Genomic DNA, 23,582 nt, shown 5'->3' on the forward strand with positions numbered 1-23,582 from the left:
CTCTGTCAGAGTGACCATTGGGTTCTTGGTCACCTCCCTGACCAAGGTCCTTCTCCCCCGATTGCTCAGTTTGGCCGGGCGGCCAGATCTAGGAAGAGTCTTCCATTTAAGAAAGATGGAGGCCACTGTGATCTTGGGGACCTTCAATGCTACAGAAATATTTTGGTACCCTTCCCCAGATCGGTGCATCGACACAATCCTGCCTCGGAGCTCTCCGGACAATTCCTTCGACCTCATGACTTGGTTTTTGCTCTGACATGCACTGTAAACTGTGGGACCTTAAATAGACAGGTGTGTGCCTTTCCAAATCATGTCCAATCATTTAATTTACCACAGGTGGACTACAATCAAGTTGTAGAACCATCTCAAGGATGATTCATGGAAACAGGAAGCACCTGAGTTCAATTTTGAGTCTCACAGCAAAGGTTCTGAATACTTATGCAAATAAGGTATTTCTGTTTTTTATTTTTAATAAATGTACTTTTTCCATGGTGTGCTCAATTAAAGACATGACAATGTATAATTGTTTGTGTGTTTAGTTTAAGCAGACTGTGTTTGTCTATTGTTGTGACCTAGATTAATGAAATTGAATTTTATGAACAATTTATGCAGAAATCCAGGTATTTCCAAATGGTTCACATACTTTTTCGTGCCACTGTAGTGAGCAATATGTTTGGAACATCAAATTGCAATAAAATAGAAGTATTGAATCGCATTACATACAGAATCTTAAAATCGCAATACATATGGTATTGGCACCTACGTATCATGATAATATTATCTTGTTGGGGTCCCTGGCAATTCCCAGCCCAACATCTAATATTGCTACAGGGTTAGATTCAAGTTTGAGTGACTTAGGACTAAGTGTTGAGCTTATTTAGCATAGAAACCGCACACACATCGAATGCAAATCAATACCGGAGAAAATACTTTTACTATTGAACAAATACAGTGGGAGCGCTCTGTGTTTGAGAGCAGCGTGCATGTGTGTGTATGTGTGCGTGTGTGTGACACATGCGTCTGTTCATGCGTTTTGGGGAGATCTTAAATCTGCTGAGTTTAATGATCGTTGACCTGGAATGTGACGTGCGTGTCAGAGCCTCTCCATAAGTCCTGCTGTCTACTTGACATGGCATAGCTCATTATACAGACAGTCCCTCCACTTCAATAATTAGAGCACACTTCAAACTGACAGCTAGCCCATTCAATCTCTACTGGTGTAAAAAAAAAAAAAAAGCCTAACTTCTAGAGGTCAACTTAGGACAATGAAGCGTCTGCGTAATGGGGGCTGTAGGATTCTATGGTGGAGGTTTGGGCTGCAGACTGGGTGGTTGTTGGTGGTGTCTTTCTGTCTGTCTGTGTGGATATTGGGAGGAGGCCTAGGTGGATAGCCAGACAGAGGGCTATGGGCATCATCCCCAGGTTGGCAGAGTCTTGCTGGCAGGTCAGTGGAATGAGAAAGTTGCCATGCATTCTGGCCCCATCTTTTGCTCCAACACACCAAAGCCCCTCGTTTGGCCGACAAAGTCTCTTTCGCCCTCTTTAGAAGAGACTGGAGATATTGTGTGAGGTTTTCTTATAGATCTGAGATGAGGAAGTCCCAGTGACGGACTTCCTATTGTTTTTTGGGGTCACGTTTAGGATGAATATTAGAGTCTACCAATCTAAGTATATAGTGCCTTAAGAAAATATTCACACCTGTTCACACCCGTACAAAAAACAACAAAACACAAAAAAACACAAAAAGCTTATTTCTCAAAAATGTTGTGCAAAAATGTGTTTACATCCTTGTGTTAGTGAGCATTTGTTCTTTGCCAAGATAATCCATCCACCTGCCAGGTGTATCATATCAAGAAGCTCAGTGGTTGAATACTTATCTAATCAAGATATATTAGTGTTTGATTTCTCATATATATGAAAAATCAAACACTAATATATATATACTTGACTGTGCTCCGACCACACTATGCTCACCTTTTTCTTCCACTTAGACAGAATATTTTGTATAGATCGTTGACAAAAATGGACAATTAAATAAATGTTAATCCCACTTTGTAACACAAAAATGTTTGGAAAAAGTCAAGGGGTGTGAAAACTTTTTGAAGGCACTATATATAATAACCTAGCCTACCGTAGATGGTTACATTGTGAACTGTAGTCTTTGACCCAGCCAGTCAGTCTATCCAGAGCTGTGTGTGCAGCGGCTCAGAACCAAGATGAAAGCTAGCTGAGCGACACTGACTGCCTCAGAGCACATACCCACAGTGAGGGTAATGGTCTGGAGTGAAAGAGGAGGGCATTAGAGCGTCCATCTCAGAGTCACACAGGCAGACCGACAAACAGGTAACCCTCTCAACCAACAAGGCAGTCTGGAGGGACATGAGTAAGGAGAGGGGTTCTCTAAGTGAAGATCAGACAGCTGATACCTTTTTCCAAACAAAGAGTTGGATATGCTGAAGCAGTGAAATGTTGAAGGAGTCCCATAATATTTGTTTAATGCTAACAAGACAGTAAGTAAAATAGTGTATCCATTACACACATAGATTGAGTGGAAAATAATCAAGCAAGTGCAGAAACAAGCTCCAAAAGCCATTTAGGTTTTGAGCCTGCCAGCTGATCTCTAGTACCAGTACCTGTGGTTTCTTCATGATCTGGATGAAGAACGTGTGGTTCTTCATGGGGTACACGATGATCAGCACGTCTCCAAAGTCAGTGGGGATGATGCCGCGCCGGTAGTCCCTGCTGTGCTCCGACCACACTATGTGAACCTCGTCGTTGCCCAGGTGACGCAGCTGCACCAGAACAAACCACAGGGTTTAGACACGGCTACAGCGATCACAGCGGTCAGAAAGAACATCTTGTTATTCCTATAGAAAGGTTTTTAATATTAGGTTAGAGATTACCACAGCTCTGGGTGTTGTGACAAAGCTTCTTATCATTTGAATTTCCACTGGAAATTCAAACCACAAAAAAAACTTTCAATTGAGCATTTTAAAACCAATCATTGAAATTAACTTTACCCCAAAGACATAAAATTGCGTCCAATTTCCATGTTCTATTCATGAATACAAATGAAGTCAGGACAGAAATTACACAAATGACAGGAAATTGGCAGATAGTTAATGTACTGTAGAACTTGTTTTCAACCAAGGCAGAGGGGAAGTGAGAGAACAGTCTTCCCTCAGTATTGTGGCTGACATGGGCATTGAGTGATGGGTTTAAGGGTGGCCATTCCAAACTCACTGGCCTTTACCCATCACTCGTGGGGAAACCAGTTTTTTAGTTTGTGATCTGGATAAGGATAAACTGGGCCTAGTAAGGGTTAGACAAAAAACTCCTGTCCCTGATTATGTGGCAACATCAAGGCCTTGCCTCCTCACCGACTGACTCACTGAGAGGAGGAGGAAAACATCTGCCAATGTACTTGGGTCTAATGAGCCATTAAGAAAACATGGCCTCGCCACCCAAAAAAATGCAATTAGCACATTCTATTATAAGCCCTTAATTATGGTAATGGTATAATGTTCAACAAATCCACAACACCGTGCTCCCTGGTTCATCTCATCTGTACAAGGATCAATGGCTCCAGTGCAGGTCAGGTCAGACAGGCACAAATTAACCAAGAATGTTGAATATGCATGTCGAGGTTACCCACAAAAATCCTAAGGACTTTAAATTAACATTTGAATATTACACTGAACCAAAATATAAAACGCAACATGTAACGTGTTGGTCCCATGTTTCATGAGCTGAAATAAAAGATCACAGACATTTTCCATATACACAAAAATATTATATTTCTCTCAAATTTTGTGCACAAATTTGTTTACATCCCTGTTAGTGAGCAATTGTCCTTTGCCAAGATAATCCAGCCACCTGCCAGGCATGGCATTTCAAGAAGTTGATTAAACATCAATCATTACACAGGTGCACCTTGTGCTGGGGACAATAAAAGGCTACTCTAAAATATGCAGTTTTGTCACAAAACACACTGCCACAGATGTCTCAAGTTTTGAGGGAGTGTGCAATTGCCATGCTGACCGCCGGAATGTCTACCAGAACTGTTGGCAGAGAATTTAATGTTCTAATTTCTATCCGGTGGGCGAGTGGTTTGCTGATGTCAGCATTGTGAACAGAGTGCCCCGTTGTGATGGTGGGGTGATGGTATGGGCAGGCATAAGCTATGGACAACAAACACAATTGCATTCTATCGATGGCAATTTGAATGCACAGAGATACCATGACGAGATCCTGAGGCCCATTGTGATGCCCATTTCTTTTAAGGTATCTGTGACCAACAGACGCATATCTGTATTCCAAGTCTTGTGAAATCTATAGATTAGGGCCTAATGAATTTATTTCAATTGACTGATTTCCTCATATGAACTGTAACTCAGTAAAAGACCAGGGGATGTGATTAGGAGTCAGGAGAACATGGAAAGTCAGGAAAAGGAGGATATTGGTTTGTGGGTAGGTAGATTTCAATGATATATGAGTAAAGGGGGATGTGAGAAAGGAAGGAAATTCTGATTAAATCAGGCGAAGAATCACATCCCTGAAGCTATATGTGCCAATAGAATCACACCTGTGTGTGGCCTAAGTCAAAGGCCCTTGTCCAATTAACCCTCAGTGACCTCCCATCCACACAGCACAGCAGGCCTCTCAGCAGCACAAGTGCTCCCTTCTAAAAACACAGAGCTCAGTTAAACCCTGGTGCTGGTTGTGAGTGTGGGGCCGGCCGAGAGCCCCTCGCTCTGACATTAGGACCCTACATGGCCTGACCCCCAGCTCCCTGGTCGCTCCAACAACCGCATTACTACAGCCAGCTGCTGCTAAGCACTGCACCACTCTGCCCTAAAGCCCACAATTGGATTGGAGGAATTTATGTTTTTGTCCCGTTTTCCTTCTTGGTGTAGCTTGGGGCCCATTGATTCTTTCCTTCAGACACTCTTGCCAGCGAAAGCATTGCCCTTCCCCACCCGACACAGTATGCGGTTAAGAGCAGGCGGCCGGGCGATGCTGAAAGTTTTATTTGTAAATTGACAGAGAAACTTCCTGTCCGATAAAGCCTCTTTTTCATCCCAATTTCTTATCCCCTCCCTCCCGTCCCTGTTAGCCTACACACGCGCCGCCGAGCTGCCAATTTCTGTCTCGCCTTTGGCTAGCGCGGGGTTCTGGGAAGCGTGGGGTGCAATTACAGGGGCTCCCAATCAAATGAATCGAAGCGGGCCGAAGGCATGCTCCGACCCCTCCAGCGCCTCACACCAGCAAGCCAAAATCAAACTAATTTCCGCAGCCGCTGAGCACAGGTTCAGTATGGGGTCGGTGCAGGGCTGTTTTTTTAGGGGGAGAAGGGCAGATGTGTCGATGGAGGTTGGGGGTATATGAGGATGGCCTGATGAATTTCCTCTCTCCGTGGGACAGCATATGAGAAGACTGGTGGCTCGGGCAGGGGCCTCGCGGCTCATTTCTCCATGCTAACTGCTGCTGGTGTGCTACAGCCAGGTAAACCGCTGAAGCGCCATCGATCTCTCCCGCAGTCACAGCCGGATTGGGATAAAAACGTCCTGCCGGCATCGGCCCGGCGCCTGCACTGACAGGGACAGCTAATGGCTGAATCTGGGCTCCGGTCACAGCACCCACGGAGGGGGGAACAGATCCGGGAATCACGGTCATTACCATAGCCACACATGCCCCTTCTTACACGCCTGCTTCTCTCTCTACTCCTCATCCTGCCCAGAGTTTACTAATCAGTGCCAGAACCCAGGAGTTACACCACCTGACCTCAGTTTAGCACAGATTGAAGACCCAAGACGGCACACAGACAGACAGGGCACGGCTCGGAGGCCATTTCACTCTGTATACACTGTGTTTGGAGCCTAGTTTTGTACGCAGACATTACATTGTTTGAAGGACTGTGGACCTTGCTACACTATTAGTGTAGTGATAGGTATTTAAACCAGTTTAGGTTAATGAGCTTTTTCAGTCAATGGCAAACCAACAAACAAGTTTTTGTTGTTGATTTTCTTCCCTTTTGCAGGCTTTTCTGACGTTAACTTCTTGGATCTAGAGGGAGTAATAGTACCTTTTTGGTGAGGCAGTCGTCCGAGTTGGACGGCATGCGTGTGGACACATGCAAGATGACTTCCACCGTGGAGGTAGCGTAGTAGGGAGCAGTGTGTCCTGTGCTGCCGTTCCTCTGAAGCCCTCCCATGAAGCCACAGTGTGTGGCTAGATCAACCTGAAGGCACACAACACGGTTAGGAGAGTGCTGTCAGTGTGTGTGAGAGAGAGACACTGCAGGAGTGTGTGTTTATGTACCTCCCATCCCAGGCCAGACACAAAGTCTTCGTAGGCCTGGCTGCCTGCGCTGTTGGACAGGATGGAGCACTTATCTTCCTGACCCTCTCTGATGTAGAACACAGCGATCTTGTGCGTCTCTCTGCTGTAAGACACAACACACAAGACTTGTTGTTAGAACAATGGCCCTGATGATGTTACACTGTTCTACATCCAGGGGTTTGTAGTATAGTATGATGAATTGTTGTCGGATATCTGGATATTCTAAATACGTGTGGTTTTGGTAACGTACGTTTTTAACCTGAGCACGGCTGCGAGATGGCGAGGCGCTCTATTGCTGCAGCTGTGGAGCGGCTGGTGATTTGGGAGTGAGCAGATGGAGGCAGAGAGACAGACGCAACTCGGCTACAAATCAAGACTAGCTAACTTGTAGCAGGCGCAATGTTATGTATCATTCCATATAACAGTGCTCGTCTGTCTTGACTGGAGTAGCCTAGGGAATCTAGCTAGCTTAATGAGGTCACGTTTTGCGCTTTCTCCCCAACCCCGTTCGGATAAAACAGCAGCCTATCTGTTGGTTGCTCGTTGTAGCCTACTTCTTCTCATTTCGCTAACTTTTAAATCCGTAATTGCATTCCATATCTCATTACATTCGTGAACTCTCACTACACGTTGCCTCTGTTAATGTTTGCCAATCAAAGCGACAATTTACACACGAACGCAACCAGTCATTTTCATGGGGCGCACATCATACATTCTACATTGAAACATTTTTGCTTTTATTACCTTAATAATTTGAAATGTCATGGTATATCCTTGTATGTAACAATGCCACATTAATATTGTAATTTCATTTCGAAAAAGCCTGTGTGTTACAATAGGCATATCATTTTTTTCTTCAGTATTTGAATATCCGTGCACATCCCTACTCCACACTCAACCCCGTTAAGATCAGCGTGCTCTGAAATGTGAACCACACACCTCCAAACGTACACCTCCACACAATACTGCAAATATGGTCTAATATCAGAGTGAGCAGCGTGTGTGTTAGAGTGAGTGCACAACAGTACGTGTGTTTACTTTCCCCATACCCCCCCCCCCGCCTCACCTGACAAACAAAACAAGTGCAGACAGAGTTCCACCCATGTGCTTCAGTGTTGCCATGGTGGTGCGTGGCTCTGTGTTAAATCGGGGGAATTTTGAATGTTTCGACACAGGTTGCCATGAGCGGCCCAGGTATGCTCGCTGGTCTGGCAGAATGAGGCCCAATCCTGGGGGCATTCTTTAATAAGCCCCGGTCATTAACAGTGTGGAGTGCCTATTGATCACTGTGTGTGTGTGTGCTGCCGAGCTGTGATCAGCCTGAGATGGTGTGGATTAGGAGGAGAGGAGGAGGGAAGTGTGGAGCTGTTTTAATACGTGTCGCCTTGAGAGTGTGATCTTCACTGATTTTGAGGAAGGGATGCTTCATTAGTGGGCTTAGGTTCAGAGAAACGGCGGATATGGAATGCAGGCTTAACTAGAATATAGCCAGCTGAAATCTAGGTTGGTTTATAAAAATAAAAAAAAGGTCTTCATTAGAAATGAAACGCTATGATACATCATTCAGTAAATTAGTATTTAAAAAAATAAAAATAACAATAAGCACACCATGTGTGCCAATGTTATCTAGAGATAACATGTGTGCTGAAGAGGCCCTAAATAATTAGCGGGTAAGAACATACCACTGCCTGGAATCCAAATTCTTCAATTCTCTCAAGAGTTTAGAGTTCTTCTTCAGGAGATGAAAGCTTTTCCTGAAAAGGAATAAACAAAACTGAACTTGAATGCACCCATTGACAATTATTAGAATTTTCAAAATGATCAACCAGATGGTACTTTACAGTGTACCAAATGCAAAGCTTGTGCCTGTTAATTATTATTTGAATGGTAAAAGACAGACTGAAAGTAGGATAGGAAAGTTTCATGTTTCAGTTGGGTTTTTGGTCTGAGGAATAACAGGTGGAGGTTTAAATTGGGCTTGGAGACATTACTAATCTACTGGAGGGGGTCTCTGCTTCCTTCCCCAAAGGTGCGAGCATCTCATTACAAGGATGCCACCTGCCAAGGTGGACCTGAGTGAAAACAGTTGGGCACAGTTGCCCTGTGGAGAGAAGATTAACAGGCTACACACCCTGCCATGCTTTTCCGGTCTTTCTTTTTCTCTCTCTCTGCGAGGTATTCTTCTAACTAGTCTACAGCTGTGGATGTGGTGGTGTTGTGCTCGGCTCTGTACCTGTGGTCCCATGAGTTCATGCCCAGGTCGTTGAGTAGCAGTCTGCAGAAGTAGAAAGGGGCTTTGGGCTCCTGTGGAGTGGGTTCTTTCTGGCTGGCGGCCTTGACGCTCACGTCTGCATTCCACCTCTTCACCTGCTCTTCTTCCTGCTGTGTTTGCCTGAGGATTGCCTCCACGATGGCCTCCTCCAGCTCCAGGTTCATCCCACAGGGAGAGGGGGCTGGCTGGTTGAGCCTCAGCAGGGGCTGGGGCAGGCACTCAGGGCTGCTGTTGCCAAGTTCCTCCAGGAGTTGGTCCAGGACATCCACCTCCTCACAGCCTGACTGGGAGTCCCAGCCTGGGGGGTAGGAGCGCTCAGAAGTCCCCGGCGAGGTGGGCTTGGTGGTGGAGTGGTTGGAGGAGTTTTCACTCGCCTGATGCATCCCATTGACTTCCTCCTGGGTGCGGTAGAGAACCCCTCCATCCCAGGAGTACTTTCCAGAGATGTCCCTGACGATGATGCGTACCTGGGAGGAGTTGTCGAGGGATTCCCCTGGACCAGAGGGCTCTGAGGGCACCTGAAGGTAAGACACCAGGGTGCTGTCGTTGAACACAAACAGCTGCAGGTTGGGGCTCTTGAACACCTCAGAGGAGAGTTCTGATGACTCCACAAAGGGGTTGTCGTGGTTCTCACTGACCAGGCTGTGTAAGAGGGCGGGACCACCACTGAGGGGATGGTGGCCCAGGTGGTTCACAAGGTGGGTCATGATCATCCGTGCCGTCAGAGGGATCAGCTCCACGTTCCGCCTTTTCTTCTCTGTAGGGCAGAGACAAACCATTTCAAAGTCAGCGTGCAGTCGCCAGATGTGATCAGTGTATTTCATAAAGTGAAGTCAAAATACAGAATTGAACACCTTGAACTTGGGCCACCGTCTTTCTGAACCACATTACCACATGTAGACGTGCTCTCAATCCGCTCACCTTTTCAACACAAAGCTAGCTTACCCATTATCAATCACTAATGGGGTCGTTTTTCATTTCTCACAATGGCACACCTCTGCCGCAAGTAGGTAGAATCTAATCATAGGAGACGACTTTGAAAAGGCCATTGAGTCTGTTACAACGGGAGGAGAGAAAAGACCAGCAGGGTGCTAATGAGAACGACAAGTTTAAAGCAACAGTGAACAGAGCACTACTCCCCCGAATCAGATCTATGTAAATGATCCACATGCTCAAGACTACTCCAAAATGAAAAAGGGATACCGTGTTACGACGCGGAGAAAACAAGACAAGCTCTGCATAGTGACTGCTATCAATACCACCATGGCTCATCAAAGTGGAGAAAGCTCTTTAGAGAGCGGGCGGTACGCCGCATTGTAGATACACAGGGCCTTTGATGAGACTTAATCAATGTGAGCTGAAAGGGAAATGCATAGTGCTCTTTGGCTGGTCTTCTGAGGCCGTTTGTTATTTCTATCTGGACTTTGTAGCGCTGTATGAAAAGTAATGACATAAGCTAGATATTTCAGCTAGACTTAGCCAACATTGCATCAACGGGTAGGTTCTTGTTGTCGAAACAACGGACTTCTGGATGAGCAGAGGAATAGTCTAATACATAACCTAATGGCACTACAAGGTCACTAATAAAAATCATTTTCAGATGTCTCTTTTATAAATGGGCCCTCTCCCTGGGGCAGAGCGCTAATGCCTACCTCTTAAAACATTCCATTCCATGAGTTAGTCTAGTCAATGTTAGTTAAAAACATTTACATTTAATGGAGTAGCAAGCTCCAAATGGAAGGGAACATATTAAAGGTTACATCTCCCTGTAGTTCACCCACTGCTCATTTCCCAGGTGGTTTGGAAGAGTAATGTAGAAAACCAACAGCAGCAGCTGGGCACACACACCTTAGATGACAGGGCACTCACAAGCATTCTCTCTCTCTGTCACACAAACACACACTGTCAGTCACACACACTCTCTGTCACACACACTCTCTGTCACACACACTCTCTGTCACACACACTCTCTGTCACACACAGTCACACAAACGCACACAGCCCTCCTTTCATTTCGCCGCCAGCCCAGTGCAATCTCCCACACAGCAGGTATTAAACGGGTGGCACCTCGTCTCCCCATTCTGCCTCACGCTGTGCTGGAGACAGTAGTGAGGCCGGTGACGGCGGCGAGGTCTCTGGTCTCCTTACCCTCGGCCACGGTGAGCAGGCTGCCCAAGTCCGCAGTGGTGTGCGAGAGAAGGGGCTCTGAGCTCTGGACCTGGCCCAGCATGAGGAAGGGGTCGTAGTCAGTGGAGAGGTCAGACAGACTCAGGAGGTAGTGGCTCTGCTGGGTGTGCAGGTTGGAGCCAGAGACACAGCAGTGTAGCACCTACGGGACAGAGGGTAGGGTAGGAGTTAGCTCCTAGCGCGGTTAAAAACACCACAGGAGAAAGACAGTGGGAGCCTTGCATGCAGTCACTGCTGCGGTTTCCTTGTGTGGCTTGCTGCACAGCATCAGCAAATACATGGGACTCAGAAATTAAACACATTACACACTTATACAAACAGTACTCAGTCTGCCTGAGAGTTACAGAATACCAGTTGGGACTGGCCGGCAGCGGGAGACAGTGAACACCTGAACAACATTGACCTTCCAGTAACTGAAACAGAGTAAGGAAGTAACTAGGCAAGTCAATGTAAAAGGATACAGTAATCTCAAACGCAGAGGTTCCCGGGTAGGGACGCAAGCATTGAATGGTTCAGGTACATACGAAGGGGTACTATATGGTCTGTTGCCATGGTGAGCCTCCACCTGAGGGAGAAGAGGTGCTTCACTGCCACATCTCTCCTGTGATGAGTGAGTATCGATCTGCATAACAGATGGTGCGGCATCTGTCCATTGGGTTGGCAGGGCTAGATAAGACGTGCTAGTCCAGTTGATTACACTGATTGGCCAGGTTACCTCTGTTTGATTTAATTAAGACTTTATCCCTCTGCTCATGTTGCCACAAACATGCACCCGCACACGCCACCACATACACACACGCAACCACACACACACACATGCATGCACACACAAACACACGCACTCAGACACTCACACAAAAACCTGTGTTTGGAAGTAGGTGGAAGTATGTAAATGATAAGTTGTCTACTGGTTTTTGTCAAAGTAGGTTTTTGTTTATTGTAAAAAAAAAAAAATGTAAAAAGGAAAATAACATTTGGAAGCTACGCCTGACATACCAGACAATAGCAAACTGTGGGGCCTCTCACACTGAGTGGGTGGACTTGGTAAACCCATTGTGGAGGCTGGTCTATGTAAATGAATGGCTAATCCCATTCAACACACACACACGTGCAAACTTGGCTGAGCCTCAGAGAGGAGAGGTGCAGGTCCTGTCATCTGAAACAGTATTGTGTGGGGAAATGCAGACAGTATGTGGATTATAATGCCTTACAGTCCTCTGGGCATGGGGGGGGGGGGGTTATGGTGAAAAGACCAGAACCAAACAGCTGCCACACCAAAGCCCCAAAGTGGTTCCTCTGTGGACGGGGAAAAAAAGCTTCCGCTTGCTTGACGACTAAGTGGCTGCACCTCGCATAGCAACAGTTCCATGAAGGTAACACACACCCGAACAAACATGGATACGTGTAGACACATATGCACACACACTCATGGATGCACAAAAACATGCACACAAGCAAACACACAACACACAAAAACAGAGCGAGGGTGCAGCTGCTGAGGCAGGCAGAGAGCAGATGGAGGACACGGCATGGAGGTCCAGTGAACCAATAAGGTCCAGAGCAATCATGCCTTTTGCACAGACCAGCCTCATGCTGTTAGACACAAACACACCAACTACCAAGCTCAAATCCTCAGCAGAGGTGCAGAAATGTTCCATCTTTATTCATCAGCGTATGAATGGGTCACTTTTAAGTTGAATCTGTTCATTGAGGATTTGGTATGAGAAACAACTAAATAGTTAATATAACAAATCCAAAAGAGATGCACAAACTAGACAAAACGCTTTACTCATTTTGTGAGGTTTACTGGTACGTAAATGAGTGCCTAGCTGAAAAGACTGAGTATAAAATATTTAAAAGAAAGTGTTTTTTGGGGGGAGTATAGTTTGAAGTCCATTTGGTATGGGAGACCAGTAGAGACGTGTATTTTGTGTGTGCGTGATATTTTTCTGGTTTTATTACATTAAATGTTGTCCAAATAGAAATCAAGAGGACCAGCATTTCAGTAAGATCAGGGTAACGCTGATTTACCAATGATGATATTAAGTGACACTTTACTTGTATGGGCACAATAGAACAACCAATGAAATGTATTTATTTCCTACATAGCAGCTGCAGTCTCTCCCATATTAAGAGATATTCAATTCAAAAGTAGACAGGCTTTTAAATCCAGGCTTATCAAGAGGACAAAGGCATATTTAAATAATTTGACAATTTCTTATCAGGGGTGACATCCATATAAGGGTTTGTCTTTGACCACATCTGTCAAACCTCCACTGAATAATACCTCATTCATTTAGCTCATTTAGCTCATTCATTTAAATTTATTTTAGCTTTATTTAACTAGGCAAGTCAGTTAAGAACAAATTTTTATTTTCAATGACGGCCTAGGAACAGTGGGTTAACTGCCTTGTTCAGGGGCAGAACGACAGATTTTTACCTTGTCAGCTCGGGGATTCGATCTTGCAATCTTCCGGTTACTAGTCCAACGCTATAACCACTAGGCTACCTGTCGCCCCAAATAAGTGTTCAAACACCTAATCGGGGAAAAAGTCAGATAAAATCTTCCCTGTTATAAATGAATGTTTTTGAGTATCACATGTGCATTACCAAACAGGTGAGGTGGTTTGGTGGACATTCTCACATAACAGTAGAAACTGGAAGCAAAAATTGGAAACTTAATTTCCAAGGCGGCATGGAACACATTTTAAATGTCAAATAGGGCTTCTGAAGAGGGCTGTGTTGGGGGTTAGACAAATTACTGTGACACTATTCTTTTCTTTTACCCACCCTGTAGATGTAGTCGAGCAGAGGGGCCTTGTGGGATGTGGGGTCCTCCAGCACGGGCATGGTGATGGGCTCCAGCAGCATAGTCAGGGGCATGGCCATGCACCAGTCCAGCAGGCACAGCAGCAAAGACACCATTAGCTGAGCCATACAAAGAGAGGAGAGGCTTTTCCATTAGCCCAGTGCCCTCCACTCACACAATGAAGAATCATGCAGGCAAATATAATTAGTAAAGCAGCTAGGGAGGAGATGAGCAATGGGGAGAGGTAAGGAGGGACTGAAAGTGAGAGAGTCAGGGCTGGAGAGAGAGAAAGAGACAGAAAGCAGGATGGGGGAGACAGAACAAGATTCCTGAGCAAATGCACTTGCTACATCTATGAAGAAAGGGTCCTTCAGACTTCAGCCATTTTTTGCTCATTCAATTTCCTGTACCTTTTTGTCAGCCTCCACCGTCGAGTGCTCTGCGCTCGGCAACAGAAATGCTATGGTGGCCACAAAGATCTGCATGGGACGAAAAAAAGATATGGATACTTTGACGACATGTTTTCCGCGAGTGATAGTGAATATGCATGTCTCATATCAGGAAGGTGAAGAGGAGCCGTGTAAACCTGCCTCAATGATTTTCTTTGGGAGAGAGCGCTCTAGCCTCTGGAGGTGTTCCCAGTGAGAGATGAGGAGCTGGAACAGGTCACAGGCTACCTGAGCCACAGCTTTGTTCCCAAACTGACCAGAGAAGGGACAGGAGAACAAGATATCCAGGTTAAAAACTCTGGGAAGTCGTAAGATAAGTAGTTGTACAAAACTAGGACGTGGACCGTCTGACAGAACAGAAAAAGGTATGAAAATGTCTTGGTTCTGCAATGACCTTTCAAATTACAGTTCATTAATGGACTGACTGGCAGACAGCTGAACATAGTGATTTGGAATTCAGGACACAGAAATGCAACTTCCTGTTTTCTGGCTGAGTGCCTCTTGACATATAACAAGGGTAGACAATGCAGAAATGGCCCAACACAAAAAGAGACCGTGAGACTTTAGCACCTGCTTTTAGAAAAGCAGCCCTCCCTCGCCTCCACCCCCCAACATCTCCTTTATTTTGGGCCGGCTGAGTGGGTGTCAAGTTGGGTTGGGAAGTGATTACTGCGCCATTAGAGGGAAGAACTGCAATAGTAGGAAACTAGAGGGGAGATGTGGTTGCTTAAATTGGCCTGCATCCACTGAGCGAGTGGCCTGGAAATTACACCACAACCTCCAAGCTCTTTCCCCCAAAAAACCCAGAAAGCACTGGTTCCCTCTGCATCTAACCACCGATAGACAGGGAAGCAGAGGTCTTAAAAAGAGTATGTTTCAGTCACACCACAGAGCACGTTGTCACTCACAGGCGCTGACGCATAAAACGCACTGACCTTTAGTGTTACGCCCAGAACATTGATGGCATCCTCAACCTGGTGGTGAATATTCTGCTGCATCAGCTCCTCACATACCCACAGGCCCAGACTACATACAGCTATACACCTAGAACACACAGCAGACCAGTGAGAATACTGATATACACTATGTTCTTGAATTCTTGAATTAAACAATTCATCAAATATTTTATTTCAATATACTACTTATATGAACCTTAACCCACTCGATACAAATCAGTCCCATTGCTTCCAAACCACCTTTATTCTGCACCCCTATCCCTCCATACCTGGCCGCTTCATAGGGTTCATTCCGTGCCGTCTTCAGTAAGATGTTGACCAGATAGTCCTGAAGGGCAGAGAGAAGACATGATAATGATCAATCCACTTCACATACCATCCAAACATTCCATCTTATCCATCAAAGTACACATTTTGTAACTACAGGGAACTGCTATACATTTTTTTTTTTTTTTTAAATGGGTTTGCTGTCTGAGTATTTACTAAAAGGTCAAAGGACATAGAAGAACTCTGAATACCTTGATGTCCTCGTTCCCGACGACGATGTCATCAGTTCCGGGAACGGTCTGCAGTAGTGGAATCTGCAGGTAAAGGTTGGGAAAACAGACCAGCGACCCAAGGACGGTCTGTGCTTCTATCCTCGGAGCCTTTCAGAGGAAAATAAAACACTTCCATCATCACGGCTACAGAACATGAAACATTATGCTTCCAGGAAATTCTTCCAAGAGCGGCTGCTTAATGGCCTTGTGTTGAATTCAACGCAGTACATTCAACACACTCCAATCTGAACTTCACAATGATGTTTAGTACAATATGTTCAATGACCTTAAATATTATTACATCAAATATTGCATTTGAATATTTACATTAGCCAACTGATACAATTCAGTTGTAGCTATTACAATGTAAGACTTGTCATATTGTGTGTGTGTAGACCTGCGTACCTCGGAGGAGCCGTTGCTGAGGACGCGTGCTGCAGCGGTGATGAAGTCTCCCACCAGCATGGTGAAGCCAGGCAGGCCCAGGAAGAAGAAGCGCGGGGAAAAGGAACGGATCACCGTGTTCAGAACATCCTGGGAGGGATCACACACACACACACACACACACACACACACACACACACACACACACACACACACACACACACACACACACACACACACACACACAGAGATGGTTATGGTCAATGGATTGATTGGTTGAACGATCAGTAAAACCACACCTGTTTTGTAAGCAGGTTGCATGTATTTCTGAGTTGATTTGGAGGAATGGACAGGCACTGAGCTCTGGAAAGGAAAGGTAACATAGTAGTCATTCCCACATTAGCATAAATATGACAACAATGCACTCAGGAAAGCACAGAATTTCACAGTCCATCTTTTACAAAACAAAAAATGAGAGTGAGAACAAGGTGGAGGAGGAAAAGAGAGGAATGGGAGAAAGAGGCAGCAGATGGGTTGATAACAGCACAAAGGAGGGAGAATGGTGGAACAAAAGACCTGCAACTTTCCACACACACGTAATTAAAGCCAGGGATAAGGTATTGTTCAGGTACACAGTGCGCTCGCTGTGCCAGATGGGTGCTGACATTAAAGAGGGATTTCTCTATACGTGGGTAGATAGTACAGCTCCATAATAACAATGGTCGACGACCATCTTATTACCCCGATGGCTAGTCAAAGTACAGTCATGTTGCCTTAAATGTCAGGAGTGAACTGAAATTCTTGATGAGATAAGAATGGAAAAGTTCTACATAAGGGGAGATTGGTTTGCCCGCTTATCTTTGCTAAGCCAGTGTGTGTGTGTGTGTGTGTGTGTCAGACAAAATCCAGGCCCGGGAACACCTGCCTTCTGGGTAGCTGTAAATGTGTGTAAATCAGGTCGTTCAAACAGTGGCCGTGTCTCCCCGAGTCCTAAACCCCAGTGCACCTCAACAAACACCCGGTACACTCCGCACACCTCCACCCCCACTCTGCCCCTCCCAACCCACCCACCCGCTACATTAATTACCTCAAATTAAGCCTTTGTAAACACAGAGCAGGGGGAACAAAGGAGGAATATAAAAACAAGCAGGCAATAAGGAACAAGTCAAAACATACACAGCGCCGGCAGACGACAAAAATTGGTTTGGAGCATTAGGGCTTGGAGGCCCATTTTACCGTCATTTCTGACGTAATTGACCTCTGAAAGGCGTAATGTGGTGAACAGTCTGTGGTAATTAGCTGCCAACAAACTGTCGGCTGATTGCCTGAAATGAGCATTTTAAGGCAAGCGACAAACCTACAAAGCATTTCCATTGTGCATGTAAGTAGAGGGAGCTGGTTGTGAAATGAATGTGTGGTAGTAGAGATGGGAATTGGTCCTGTGTGGTGGGGCTGAGGGTTGGCAGTGGGATTGGCCTGCTCTGCTCAACAAAAGGTGCATTAACACTACCCCGACAGGAGGCTTCTTAAAACCCTTTCATTCTGCCGTGTTTGAAGGCACACAGGAAATGAGCCTCAGTCTTTACAGTGCCTTTAGAAAGTATTGACACCCCTGGACTTTTTCCACTTTGTTGTGTTACAGACTGAATTAAAAATGCATTACATTTACATGTTTGTCGTCACTGGCCTACACACAATACCTCATAATGCCAAAAGTGGAATTATGTCTTTACAAATTAATAAAACTTTAATGCTGAAATGTCTTGAGTCGATAAGTATTCAACCCCTTCGTTGAATACTAGTAAAAATAATTTTTGCATTTAACAGGTACAATACGCAGAAATCGCTAAAATTCAAATAGTTTGCCAAATTTACGTTTGTGACAAAACAAGCAAGCAGTGTAGAGAATCACTGTACCATCTAAACTACTGGGAAATATCTTTCCAATAACCAAAAATATTGTATTTTCAGCTGTTGAAAGCTGATGTGCAAAAACAAAACTTAAAGAACAGGAAATAGACATGGAAATAGAGCAAACAGATCTATCGCTTCTTAGACTTGCTGTCAATGAGAATGATAGATCTATACCTCACATTTTTTGTTGTTGTTGTTACATTTACCGCTTTTTCGCTCCAATTTTGTGGTATCCAATTGGTAGTTACAGTCTTCTTATCGCTGCAACTCCCATACGGACGCAGGAGAGGCGAAGGTCAAAAGCCCTGCATCCTCCGAAACACTACCCAAGCAACCTGCTTCGAGACACAATGCCCACTTAACCAGTAAGGCCGCACCAATGTGTCAGAGGAAACACTGTGCACCTGGCGACCATGTCAGTGTGCACTGCGCCCGGCCACAGGAGTCGCTAGTGTGAGATGGGACAAGGACATACCTGCCGGCCGAAACCTCCCCTAACCCGGACGACGCTGGGCCAATTATGCACCGCCCAATGGGTTTCCCAGTCGGGGCCGGCTGCGACAGAGCCTGGACTCGAACCCAGAATCTCTAGTGGCACAGCTAGCACTGCGGTGCAGTGCCTTAGACCACTGCGCCACTCGGGAGGCTATACCTCACATTTCTATGTGAATTTGGTTAGGTGGCCCAAAAAGTAACATACTGCAGCTTTAACATGATTTTTGAATGACTACCTCGTCTCTGTACCCCACACTAAGGTTCCTCAGTCGAGTATTGAATTTCAAACACAGGTTAAACTACAAAGACCAGGGAGGTTTTCCAATGCCTTACAAAGATGGGCACCTATTGGTAGATGAGTAAAAAAACAAAAACAGACATTGAATATCCCTTTGAGCATGGTGAACTTATTAATTACACTTTGGATGGTGTATCAATACACCCAGTCACTACAAAGATACAGACGTCTTCCTAACTCAGTTGCCGGAGAGGCCTCATGATTTCACCATGAGGCCAATAGTGACTTTAAAACAGTTACAGAGTTTAATGGCTGCGATAGGAGAAAACTGAGGACGGATCAACAACATAGTAAACTCAGCAAAAAAAAGAAACGTCCTCTCACTGTCAACTGCGTTTATTTTCAGCAAACTTAACATGTGTAAATATTTGTATGAACATAAGATTCAACAACTGAGACATTAACTGAACAAGTTCCACAGACACGTGACTAACATAAATGGAATAACGTGTCCCTGAACAAAGAGGGGGGACAAAAATTCACCATCTGGTGTGGCCACCAGCTGCATTAAGTACTGCAGTGCATCTCCTCCTCATGGACTGCACCAGATGTGCCAGTTCTTGTTGTGAGATGTTACCCCACTCTTCCACCAAGGCACCTGGAAGTTCCCAGACATTTCTGGGAGCCCTCACCCTCCGATCCAACAGGTCCCAGACATGCTCAATGGGATTGAGATCCCGGCTCTTCGCTTGCCATGGCAGAAGAATGACATTCCTGTCTTTCAGGAAATCACACACAGAACGAGCAGTATGGCTGGTGGCATTGGCATGCTGGAGGGTCATGTCAGGATGTGCCTGCAGGAAGGGTACAACATGAGGGAGTAGGATGTCTTCCCTGTAACGCACAGCGTTGAGATTGCCTGCAATGACAACAAGCTCAGTCCAATGATGCCGTGACACACTGCCCCAGACCATGACGGACCCTCCACTCTCCAAATCGATCCCGCTCCAGAATACAGGCCTCGGTGTAACGCTCATTCCTTCGACCATAAACGTGAATCCGACCATCACCCCTGGTGAGACAAAACCGCGACTCGTCAGTGAAGAGCACATTTTGCCAGTCCTGTCTGGTCCAGCGACCGTGGGTTTGTGCCCATAGGGGACGTTGTTGCCGGAGATGTCTGGTGAAGACCTGCCTTACAACAGGCCTACAAGTCCTCAGTCCAGCCTCTCTCAGCCTATTGCGGACAGTCTGAGCACTGATGGAGGGATTGTGCGTTCCTGGTGTAACTCGGACAGTTGTTGTTGCCATCCTGTACCTGTCCCGCAGGTGTGATGTTCAGATGTACCGATCCTGTGCAGGTGTTGTTATATGTGGTCTGCCACTGCGAGGACGATTAGCTGTCCATCCTGTCTCCCTGTAGCGCTGTCTTAGGAGTCTCACAGTACTGACATTGCAATTTATTGCCCTAGCCACATCTGCAGTCCTCATGCCTCCTTGCAGCATGCCTAAGGCACGTTCACGCAGATGAGCAGGGACGCTGGGCAAGTTTTCATAACTGTGACCTTAATTGCCTACCGTCTGTAAGCTGTTAGTGTCTTATTGACCGTTCCACAGGTGCATGTTCATTAATTGTTTATGGTTCATTGAACAAGCATGGGAAACAGTGTTTAAACCCTTTACAATGAAGATCTGTGAAGTTATTTGGATTTTTACGAATTATCTTTGAAAGACAGTTTCTTTTCTTGCTGAGTTTAGTTACTCCACAATACTAACCTAAATTACAGAGTGAAAAGAAGTAAGCTGGTAAAGAATAAAAATATATCAAAACATGCATCTTGTTTGCAACAAGGCACTAAAGTAATACTGCAAAAAATGTGGCAAAGCAATTCACTTTTTGTCCTGAATACAAAGTGTTGTATTGGATTTGCCCCAAACATATTACTGAGTACCACTCTCCATATTTTCAAGTATAGTGGTGGCTTCATCATGTTATGGATAGGCTTGTAGTCGTTAAGGACTGGGCGTTTTCAGAATTTAAAAAAAGGGAATGGAGCTAAGCACAAGCAAAATCCTAGAGGAAAACCTGGTTCAGTCTGCTTTCTAACAGACACTGGGAGATAAATTAATTCAGCAGTAACCTAAACTAACCTAAAACAAGGCCAAATCTACACTGGAGTTGGTTACCAAGAAGATAGTGAATGTTCCTGAATGGAACTTACAGTGTGTACTTAAATCTGCTTCAAAATCTATGGCAAGACCAGAAAATGGTTTGACAGAGCTTGAAGAATTTTTAAATAATATATAAATATATATACTTTTTTTTTTTTTTTTAAATGGCAAATGTTGCAGAATCCAGGTGTGGAAAGCTCTCAGAAAGACTTGCAGCTGTAATTGCTGCAAAATATGCTTCTACAAAGTATTGACTCAGGGGTGCAAATACTTATGTAAATGAAATAATTCTGAATTTCATTTAAAAAAAAAAATTATATAAAAAAATATATACAGTATATTTTGTCATGATGGGGTATTGTATGTAGATGGGTGAGAAAAAAATAAATAATTTCATAACTTTTCAATTCAGGCTGTAAGAACAAAATGAGGAATAAGTCAAAGGGTATGAATACTTTCTAAAACCACTGTATTAGAGATTTTTTTATTTTTTTATTTTTTATAAATATGTTTTACAAATGTTCGCATTTTTATTCCACTTTGACATTCTTTTTTTTGTCAATGATCTACACAAAATACTGTCACAATTTTAAATCACACTTTGTAAATCATTTTGTTTTTGTTTTTTGGAAAAAGTCAAGGAATACTTTTTAAAGGCTCTGTACAAATGGAATGAAATATTTCCCGATTTACTGGTCATTATTGTATGAGACTGAAATCATAGCATTACTTTAAGTTGTGATCACAGAAAGTGTGTGTAAAATAGGGGTTTCCCAGTCCAGGCTAATAGATAGACCCCTCCTGTTAATCTGTCAAGGTGTAGAGGTCCTTTTGAAAGGTTTAATCATCAACGAAGCCGCTGAGGTTTTGAACCGCAACAGAACTCAACCGTCACATTTTCCCTCCCTCTCCCCAGGCCTCCGTTACACAGATGAAACAATCCCTGTTTTCTCTTCACTGATACGTTGAGGTGATTAGAAAAACCTATGGTTGTGCATAGGGAGAGCAGGTGTGAGAGAGATGTTTACTGACTGGCTCACACCCAGCAAACAAAACACACAGTTCATAGAAGGCCCATTTTGATGCACAAAAAACAACAACCCCTCACATTAGGCTGATGTACATACATACAGCACTCTTAGAAAATAGATTACTACCATTGGCCCAAGGCCATGCCAATTGTCTCGTGGCCATGCCACTGCAGGCTCAGTGGACTGAGACCGAGAGAGCCTGGACAATACCATTGACCTTGGCAGCCGGGAGGTATACACTCCTTCACAGCCCTTCCTTTTCAGTGAAAAATGTTGCCACGTTATATTTGCAAACGTGCAGTGCTTTAAAAAGTACTAGACAGCCCATTAAAAACAAAGAAATGTGGGGAGCGTAGGAGTGGGACAGAGTAGACTAAAGAGAGAAGAACATTAGATTTGGAGGGATACTGTAGGGAGGGTGGATAGAGCGGATAGAGCAGGGGTCAAACGTAAAACATACACAGGAAGGGTCCAATCTGGTGGTTTTCGGGGGGGGAGGGGCAAACTCAATATATTTTAAAATGACTGAAGCCATATAAAAACTGTGTAGCGATAATGGACCTATATTTATACAGTTTCTTGACTTTGTCCAGCTCCCTAATGATCATGCAAATTTAACTAGACAGTCGGGGACGACAGGGAGTATCGACAATTCCAAAAACGACGGATAGAGGACTATCTTCAGCAAATTGTGACGGCAAGGAAATAAACAAAATGAGTTTAACATCCCTGGGATAGAGGGAGGGGGATGGAGTAAGAGGCACGTTCTTATGTAAAGCAGGCGTGCGGCTGGGCTGTCCCTCCATTGTGTGGCATTAGGACTCTTTCTCTGGCCAATTTGAGCACGCTCCAGCGCCCAGCCAGCTCAACACTGGCGGCCCAGGCCCCATATTATATTTAGGCACAACAAAAGCTGGAAAGGAGAATGCCACGCTGTCCCTCTACACCGGCCCCCTCATTTCTCCACAGCGCGTTCCCCAGGACCTCCCTCTCCTCCACAAGGCCCCCTCCGGTCCTCTTCAGCCCCAGCCAACGTGTCACTCCAACGGAGTGCAACAGACGTCAATCCTTAATTAATCACGTATAGACGGCAGGAGCTCAAACATTATTTAACGACATGGAAAACATTCTAATAAGCTTGTCGCTCTGCCAAAGCGCAATATAAACCCGTGGGCAGAGCATACACGCACAAAACAAACTAATTTATTCACAGTTTCCCCCCCTTTCCTCATCAATCTCTTTCTCTCTCTCCCTTGCCTGTCTTTGTTTTGTGTGTGTGTGTGGGGGGGGGGGGGGCTCCTGTTTTATCCCCACTCAGCAGGCTGGACTGGACCTCCGCCAAATGTGAAGAGCAGCCAGCCAGCTAGGCAGGGAGTGGCTAGCTAGAGGAGGACCATGCTGAATTGAGAGGAGACAACATGCCAAAACAGTGAGCCATCACAATCACCACCGGTTGGCTGTCCTCCCAAAGAGACTAGAGAGATCCAGCTGAGAGTTGAGTAGAGGACTAGAGAACACTTAACTCCACTGATCTGAACTCAGGTGAGCCTTACCTACACACAATATAATACTTCACCAGCTTCATCAACTATCTTCACATTTACCTCAGCCAGTCCAGATTAAGTTAGAACGGTAAAGGTTAGGTATACACAATGTCATCATCAGCAGGACATATGTCAACACATGACAAGACATGCCAACAAACATGTGCTATGTACTGGCAACCGAGCATCTCATCATTCTCCTCCTCTATCTAGAGGACCATGGAACAAAAGCTAAGATGCCTTTGATGAT

General features: G+C 45.0%; 1 protein-coding gene across 7 annotated transcripts in view; it reads right to left on the reverse strand.

Moving 5' to 3' along the window:
* Window positions 1-23,582, reverse strand: part of LOC129812779 (ral GTPase-activating protein subunit alpha-2-like) — a 157,264-nt gene that overhangs the window by 51,800 nt on the left and 81,882 nt on the right. For all 7 annotated transcript variants that reach the window (XR_008753074.1, XM_055864636.1, XM_055864640.1 and 4 more), the window contains 13 exons: window positions 15,960-16,088; window positions 15,534-15,662; window positions 15,285-15,343; window positions 14,995-15,103; window positions 14,201-14,311; window positions 14,021-14,089; window positions 13,592-13,729; window positions 10,763-10,943; window positions 8,576-9,371; window positions 8,025-8,096; window positions 6,322-6,445; window positions 6,086-6,241; window positions 2,634-2,792 (listed from right to left, as the gene is read on the reverse strand). Coding sequence is in view for 6 of the 7 variants with exons in the window: in XM_055864636.1 (XP_055720611.1) it covers window positions 2,634-2,792; window positions 6,086-6,241; window positions 6,322-6,445; window positions 8,025-8,096; window positions 8,576-9,371; window positions 10,763-10,943; window positions 13,592-13,729; window positions 14,021-14,089; window positions 14,201-14,311; window positions 14,995-15,103; window positions 15,285-15,343; window positions 15,534-15,662; window positions 15,960-16,088 (2,232 nt within the window). In the remaining variant the exon portion in view is untranslated. The remainder of the gene's footprint in view (window positions 1-2,633; window positions 2,793-6,085; window positions 6,242-6,321; window positions 6,446-8,024; window positions 8,097-8,575; window positions 9,372-10,762; window positions 10,944-13,591; window positions 13,730-14,020; window positions 14,090-14,200; window positions 14,312-14,994; window positions 15,104-15,284; window positions 15,344-15,533; window positions 15,663-15,959; window positions 16,089-23,582) is intronic.

This window comes from Salvelinus fontinalis, chromosome 16, assembly GCF_029448725.1.
Source record: "Salvelinus fontinalis isolate EN_2023a chromosome 16, ASM2944872v1, whole genome shotgun sequence".
In the NCBI taxonomy this organism is placed as follows: domain Eukaryota; kingdom Metazoa; phylum Chordata; class Actinopteri; order Salmoniformes; family Salmonidae; genus Salvelinus; species Salvelinus fontinalis.